We start from the raw sequence: 8,520 nt of genomic DNA on the forward strand, positions 1-8,520 counted from the left end.
TCGAACGCCACCCTCCGCGTGTCAGTAGCCCCTCGGGATCGCTTGATCGGTTGGCGCCGGACCGCAAATTTATCCACCCGTAACTCCCGAACCCCGGGGGCTATCGACGCGGGGGTGGTCTCATTCGAAAGCGGGCCTCTAGACGTACACTCGATTCGCATTCGAGAGGGTTCCTCGAGCTGAAAAGATCCCCCGAATTTGGTGTGGATTTGCCGCGCCGTTACAGAGATATGGCCGTTCAAAGTTTCAATGGTTTTCAATAGACTTAAGCTTTAAAGCGATTCATCCAGGTCGCCAGTAGCAAACAATGGAGCATGCTCTGCTGGACAAACTAAGTAATTACACCATTTCAAGCATTTTATCTGTGTTTTATGTTCTGTAAAAAAAAAATTCATATCGGCGGCATATTCGCCGATACCGATATATTCGGCGACAGGCTCATATCGGCCGATAATATCGGCAAAATTATATATTGGTCGGGCTCTAGTATGTAATGCTGAAAAATTTTAAAAGTACTTCAAAATGTAATTGTTTTTCATTGTATTATTTACTTTATTTACTTTATTATTTATTTAGAATCACATTAAATGTATATTGATCTGATGATTCTTTCAGGAGGTTTAATCCATTTTGTAATGAGCTAGCAAGTGCAAAAATGGGACCATTTCTGAGATAAAAAGCATCGTCCATTACCACTGTCTCTACAACCGCAGAACAGTCCATTACAAGTTCAACATCAATACAAAGCGACAGTTATTGACATTGTATGTTGTGTTATTGGGGCGTACAGTCCTGAATGCTGTGGCAGTTTCACATGGGTGAGCTTCTGAGCTGCTCTCTGCCTATTCAGGCCCTCATGTTGGTGTCCAATAGCTCAGAGTCGACGTATCAGGTGGTAGGTGGTTATAAATAGCCGAAGTAATACAATCCAGTTGGACTGCATTGCTACAGTATGGCAGTTTGCACAAGAACACAGAAAGTAATTATATATATATATATATATATATTTCATCCATTCATTAGTGTTTTGCTCATTTGCAACAGTGTATAAAAGCAAATACTTGATTTTGTAACTTGCTTTTTGTCTTGTGCCCTACACACAAATGTATCACAAGGCGGTGCAATTTTAATTATGTTTAGTGAATGACCATTTTGAAAGATTGAGGCTGGCAAGAGATCAAATATGTAGAATGTCTCTTCTGCCAGATTGTACGGAACAGAGAGAGGGAGTTGGCACACTCTGCCAGGTTAGTGTATGAAGGTGATGAATGTGGTGTTTTATAGGGACTGTGTAGAATGTTTATTAATGTTTCTGTATTTTTCCCCTCAGTCCCAGATGTATGAAAACAAGTGGAGACAACTCACCCAAATCTAATGTGTCTGTGTGTATTTGAGCAGAGCTTAATGAATGTGTTTTGATTGGTATGAGGGCTGGAAAAATACAGCCTAAAGCATAGCTTTGAGTTGTTTTAATAGTGCACAATTTCTAAGAATTGGTTTCATTGGATTGACAAAGCATTTGATATAAATGATTGGATCAGTATATGAACCCAGATGTGTTACAAAGATCAAAACTAGCCATTTTTGCACTCAGTTATTGCTATTTTGTAGGTTTGGATTCTCTACCATTGCTTGGAAGAAATGATTGGTTAGGTAGACACACTGTGTAACAGTTGATGAATTTCTGGTTAAGCTTTAAATCCGTTTTCATCTGCACACTCTGGCAATCGACTTACATTCACTCAGCCGAGCTGATTGAATATGCATGTGCAGATTTGCCACACTCTGAGTTGAAATGTGCCATCATGTAGTGCAGGTATGCCAACCTCAATCGGGGGTGTCCCTCTTAGTTGGTTACATCACAAGAGGAAACCCCCTTAACGTCACTTCCTATGTTGCGGTACCATGCTTATCAATTGTTTAATTAATTACATATTTTTAAAAGATATTATATACTATATATTGACATGTAGTCTGCTGCTGGTATGCAGAGATTGTATACATTGTGATTCTGTTGCCTAATCTCTTCTGCAGTGAGGGGGTGTGTCCTACAATTCCTTATATGGTAGACCAGTTGTGATTGGTTCTAGTAGGAAATTCTGGAAACAGATTTCTGTAAAATTAGCAGGGTTGTTTGTACATATTTATAACCATTGACGGGTTTCCTTGTATTTATTTTTCCATAGGTCTCTTCAGAGCTGCAGTGCCCAGTGGTGCTTCTACTGGCATCTATGAAGCCCTTGAACTCCGTGACAATGACAAGACACGTTATCTGGGCAAAGGTTTGTATTTCAGATATTCAGTTTGTAAAATTAATATTTCAAAGCATCACTATTCTTTTTGAGATATTAAAGTTTAAAATTGTTTGAGAGTTTTATATATTATTGCTTGACAAATCAAATCAAGTGTTTTTGAAATGTATTGTATTAGACCTATTAATAATACGAGAATGAAAAAATATACACTACTAATCACATTTTGGGGGTCTGTAAGATGGGTTTTTTTTTTTTGGAAAAATTACTTTTATTCAACAAAGACAAATTAAATTGTTCAAATGTGACGGGAAAGACATTTTATATTTATATTTTTAAAACTTTCTATTCATCAAAGACTCATGAAGAAATGTTCTGTGAGCATATTAACATTTTAGAATGATTTCTGAAGGATCATGTGACACTGAAGACTGGAGTAATGATGCTGACGATTCAGCTTTGCCATCACAGGAATAAATTACATTTTATTTTATTTAAAAAAAATTTCCAAATAGAAAAATATTTTTACAGGGCTGTTTTATTGTATTTTTGATCAAACAAAAAGCATAAGAGAATTTTTCAGAAACATTAAAAAAATCTTATTGACCACAAATCTTTTAACAGTAGTGTATAAAAATCTAATTAAATTTTCTGTGAAAATTCCTTTTGAATCATGCTTGATTTGTAATGTTTTACAAATATACATATCAAATGTATATTTCATATCATAATAACATCCAGAGAAAAATCTGAATAAAATTAAGAATGTATTGCATTTATTATATTAATTTCTTTATTTCTGTGAAATCCATAATTTCCAGAGTTTTTTTCCAATGGTATCCATCTGCACTGCAGCGTTTTTCTTTTCTCCTCTCATCCTCTCTCCTCTGCCATCTTTTCTCATCTGTCAGGGGTGAAAAGAGCTGTTAAATATGTAAATGAATTCTTGGCCCCTGCTTTGTGTAATCAGGTAAATTAGCGTGTGTATTAACTGAAGTGAGGAACTTAACCCCTTTTGATATAGCACAGAAGCAGCATGAGCCTTTGGGTTTGCTTTGACGACTAACCATAGCAGGTATTTGTAGATGATCACAGATTTTCTCATTGACAATAAAGCACTCAATTGCTCTGTGATCATCTAGTCATGTCTGCTCTGCATGTTCATCCACTCCTTGGCCTGGATCAGTGATGGTCTGCTTGTGTCCCTGCAGGTGTCTCAAAAGCTGTTGAGCATATCAATAAATCAATTGCACCTGCTCTGGTTAGCCAGGTAGGAATATTTGTTCTTTGACTAACATGATAATGTATACTGTTGTTGAGTTGTGGTTATTCATAATATACAAGAGAGGTACTGAAAGACTATTTGAGAGAATTAGATAAGTTTTGGACCATTATTTGAAGTGGTAAGTGTCTTGTTGTGAATATTAACTAACATTTGAATTCATATTAGCGTTTTGTCATTTCTAAAGACAGTTATCTAAAGATGAAAACCTCCCCCTAACCTCACAATACTTTGAATGCCATAACATTGCATTTGTTCTAATTTCTTCTAAATGAAGTTTTGTGGGAATGTCATTCTCCTTGAAAAATATTTGATGTTGTCAGTAATCAATCTTTTGTGCTTCAACAGAACGTGTCAGTCTTGGAGCAGGAGAAGATTGATAAGCTGATGCTTGATATGGATGGCACTGAAAACAAGTGTAAGCATATTAATATGATTAAAGGTTTAGTTCACCCAAAAATGAAAATTATCCCATAAATTACTCATCCTCAAGTCATCCTAGGTGTATATGACTTTCTTCTTTCAGACGAATCCAGTCGGAGTAGGTGTATATGACTTTCTTCAGTCGGAGTTATATTAAAAATTGTCTTTGCTCTTACAAACTGTTTAATGGCACTCAGTGGGTATTGCAGTGCATCAGTCCAAAAGAAGTTAAATAAAAAGCGCCCATCCTTAATAAAAAGTGTCTCGCACAGCTCCGGGGTGGGGGGTGAACAAAGTCGTCCTGTAGCGAATCGATGCATTTTTGTAAGAAAAATAACCATATTTAAAACGTAATAATCAATTTAATCTAGCTTGCGCTCACTGTTGTAATGCGCCCAGGACCAGGGCTGAGAAACACTGCTCTACTGTGATCCTCAGACGGCCAGTGACAACTGCTTAGTGCAAATCTGAAGTCAGAGCATCTAGGTATACAAGTTATAAACATTAGACAAATGTAATTAATAATAATAATTGTTATTTGTTAACTAAGGATCATAGTGCATTAACTTATGCTAAACCTTAGTGTAAAGTGTTACCAAAAACAAATTTTCCTAATCTAAGTGTGTTTACCCAAACACAAATTCTTCCCTCATGTGTGTCGGGTATCTTTAGATCTCCTAAAAAAGACAGGTGTCTGAAGAGATCCAGCAGTAAATGAAACCCTTCTGTGGGGGTGAGAGTCTTAACAGGGGTGATTTAACCCCCTTGAGGCCGGTCAGCAGTTCACTAGAGAATAACACTGTATATAAATACACCCTAGTGCATTAATATGTGGTGTATTTATTAATCTCTTAATAAAAAAAACATTGCAGGTTACACTATTGTTCAAAAGTTTGAGGCCAGTACTTTTTTTTGTTTTCAGCAACAACATTTAATACTTTTAATATACTTATTACATTTTATATAATTATTACATTATATACTTTTATTCAGCAACATTTATAATGTTACAAAAGATTTCTACTTCAAAAAAATTGCTGTTCTTTTGGATGATCTATTCATCAGAGAATCCTTGAAAAATGTATCACAGTTTCCACAACACTGATAATAATAAGAAATGTTTCTTGAGCAGCAAATCAGCATATTAGAATGATTTCTGAAGGATCATGTGATGCAGAAGACTGGAGTAATGACTGCTGAAAGTTCAGCTTTGCCATCACAGGAATAAATTACATTTTAAAATATATTCAAATAGATAACATTAATTTTAAATTGTATTAATATTTCACAGTATTACTGTTTTTACTGTATGTTTGATTAAAACAAATACAGCCTTTGTGAGCATAAGAGACATTTTTCAAAATCATACCATCCCAAACTTTTGAACAGTAGCGTACATTCTAGCAACAGTTCATTCTTGTTAGCTGTTAAGTTAGGGTTAGACCTAACCCTGACCCTAATTCCAGAAATCAGTAAAATTTCACAATGCAAGACAGCATAAACTAATCTGCAATTGAACAATCCTTTATTTAAACAGCTAAATATTAATATAAATATTACCAAATAAAATAACATTAAAATATTTATCATATGAAATCAAAACAATTCTCAGTGAAATAAACATTTCACACAGTTCAGCTGCATTTAAATGAAAACTTAAAAAAAAAACTTTAAAAAAATCCAGTCAAACCAGTTAATGTTTATTATTATTACATGCATGTAATATATATATATATATATATATTATATTACATATAATACATATTATTTATTACATGCATTAATGCTTCACCAGGTGGATACTTTAAATCCAGCTCAAATCGATAAAGTTTTATCTTTTACTTCTCAGTGGTCTCCATTGAGGATCCTTTTGACCAGGATGACTGGGAGGCCTGGACCAACTTCACAGCCAGCACTAAAATCCAGGTAGTGGGTGATGACCTCACTGTGACCAACCCCAAGCGCATCGCTAAAGCCGTGTCTGACAAGGCCTGCAACTGCCTGCTGCTCAAAGTCAACCAGATCGGATCCGTCACCGAGTCCCTTCAGGCGTATGTATTGCTGATGTCTCACACTATGGACATGTATTTTTTTTATAGAAGAACTAACTAAAATTCAGGTTCATGTGGTTTTATATGTAATGTGTTTTGTGTCCGTCTTCCTTTGTTTAGCTGTAAGATGGCCCAGTCTAATGGATGGGGTGTGATGGTCAGCCACCGTTCTGGAGAGACAGAGGACACCTTCATCGCTGACCTTGTGGTCGGACTCTGCACTGGCCAGGTACAAAGCTTGCCAAGCACCATCTTATCTAAGGTTGACCAATGCTATGTAGGGAATTACAAAGTATATTGTCTTTTTTTCCCTCTCAGATCAAGACTGGTGCTCCCTGCCGCTCTGAGCGCCTGGCCAAGTATAATCAGCTGCTGAGGTGAGCGGTTGCATTTCTACATCATTAAACTAGCTCTCTGTCTTGAATACTTGATTCTGATTGGTCAGTTGTTGCATTATGCAGTCAAATTTTGCAAAATTTTGCATAACAACTGTACACTATATTTGACTATTGTCTCAAGCAACCAAATGCTCACTCATTGCCCTCAACTGTCATTCTTCTCACATAAAATACACTACAGTTTAAAAGTTTGGGGTCAGAATTTTTTTTAATAAATCAATATTCAACAAGGATACATTAAATAGATCAAAAGTGGCATTTGCTGTATAATGTTACAAAAGATTTCAAATAAATTCTGTTCTTTTGAACTTTATTCACAGTTTCCACAAAAATATTAAGTGGCACACTGTTTTCAACATTAATAATAATACGAAATGTTCACTGAGCACCAAATCAGCATATTAGAATGATTTCCGAAAGATCATGTGACACTGAAGACTGGAGAAATGGCTGCTAAAAATGTAGGTTTGCCATCACAGGAATAAATGACATTTTAAAATATATTCAAATAGAACACAGTTCTTTTAAATTGTAATAATGTTTCATAATATTACTGTGTTACTGTAATAATTTACAATATTACATTTTTGTTGTATTATGGATCAAATAAATGAAGCCTTGGTGAGCATTAGAGACTTAAAAATCCTACTAACCTCAAATGTTTAAATGGCATTGTAAGTTCAACTCATTAATGTTCATTTATTTACTAAAGCTCCATTCAAGATGCATGATTTCTTTTTTTCCTGCATAGTTTCTTCTTACTAATCATTACAACTCTACAACATCACATTAAGTACCAGTCTGCACATCTTGAGTTGTTTAAAGTGAGTGAAAGTCCAAGACTGATTTTGGCATTGTTTGACATCGGCAGGATTGAGGAGGAGCTTGGTGACAAGGCTCGTTTTGCTGGCAAGAACTTCAGGAAGCCCATCTGAAGCGGCAACCCGTCATCAGTCTTAGTGTGTTCATTGTGCTTACTCTCCCACACATAACGCCACGCAACGCCAGCTCCTGTAGAATGGAGACTAGATGGAAACAGTGAATTCAAAGGTCCAGATCTATAATCAATGGCACAGAACACTGCTCTCCGTGACAGCCCCTGTCCCCATCCCCATCTATGCTTTGGTATCCAAATAGCATCAGTCCTTTAATTGTGTCTCTGTGTTGTGTGAGAGAACTTTGTTTAGCTGCTTGTGAGTTGTAGTGATTCTGGTGCTCCACTGAGTATTTTAGCAAAGATCTAAAGCTGTTCACTGTGCTGCCGTGTGCAGCATGAGTATGTGCATTGTGTTGCTTTTGAGAAGTGTTAGTTCTATATGCGTGGCATAATAAATAAATGATCCCTATTAAAATGGAAGAGTGTGGGTGAAGTTTATATATATTTATCTACTTATTTATTATTAATTACATTAATATTATATAATATAATTATATACAAACACAAGTAAAAGTAAAAAATATATATAATTTTCCACATCTAAATTATATATATAAATATTTCGATTTTGAAATTATATATACACACACACCATAAAAAAATAGTCAAATGAAATAGTTTACTACATTTTTTTATTTTTGTTTTTATGCACTTACGTTATCAGTTCATACAGTAAAACATCAATTATTCATTCATTCAGATAAAGCTATATAGTGAAAGTGAACTGAAAAGCCCTTTCAAATCCATTAGTAGAGGGTGGAGGTAACCTAATGGTTATGGAGTTGGGCTGGGTAAGGTTACAGTCTGATGGCAGAAATCATTCTCTTGCTTTCAGCAAAACAACAACAGGGAGACCATATCTGCAATTTAGTATCCAATGGGTCATCCTGCACAGAAAGCATTTCTGACAAGCAATCGGGTAACTTTTGATCTCTTCTACTAAAACTAAAATCCTTGTTGAGTTGGGTTTGAAAGAACAGGTCAGAACCTGAAGTGGTACTCAAACAAGAGTATGAGTTCCAGGTGACCTGGTTAGTGCTCAGTCATGGAAAAGCTGGAAATGTCAAGGAAATTAATCAAATAAAAAGAAAAGAAAAGAGCAAGACAGTTGCCCTTAGTGCAAACTCTCAAAACCTAATCTGTCACAAACAGCTTGAATAATAATGGAAATTACTCA

The 8,520-nt window shown here is 35.5% G+C and overlaps 1 protein-coding gene across 1 annotated transcript in view; it reads left to right on the top strand.

Moving 5' to 3' along the window:
• The window catches only part of LOC107687463 (alpha-enolase-like), a 9,964-nt gene extending 2,206 nt beyond the window's left edge, over window positions 1-7,758 (top strand). The window contains exons 3-10 of the mRNA XM_016484822.1: window positions 2,187-2,282; window positions 3,464-3,522; window positions 3,883-3,976; window positions 5,382-5,394; window positions 5,787-6,008; window positions 6,129-6,237; window positions 6,327-6,385; window positions 7,278-7,758. Coding sequence (XP_016340308.1) covers window positions 2,187-2,282; window positions 3,464-3,522; window positions 3,883-3,976; window positions 5,382-5,394; window positions 5,787-6,008; window positions 6,129-6,237; window positions 6,327-6,385; window positions 7,278-7,341 — 716 coding nt within the window. The 3' untranslated portion in view covers window positions 7,342-7,758. The remainder of the gene's footprint in view (window positions 1-2,186; window positions 2,283-3,463; window positions 3,523-3,882; window positions 3,977-5,381; window positions 5,395-5,786; window positions 6,009-6,128; window positions 6,238-6,326; window positions 6,386-7,277) is intronic.
• Window positions 7,759-8,520: the final 762 nt, after the last annotated feature.

Source organism: Sinocyclocheilus anshuiensis, unplaced genomic scaffold (genome assembly GCF_001515605.1).
Source record: "Sinocyclocheilus anshuiensis isolate Anshui unplaced genomic scaffold, SAMN03320099.WGS_v1.1 scaffold1114, whole genome shotgun sequence".
NCBI classification, from domain to species: Eukaryota; Metazoa; Chordata; class Actinopteri; order Cypriniformes; family Cyprinidae; genus Sinocyclocheilus; species Sinocyclocheilus anshuiensis.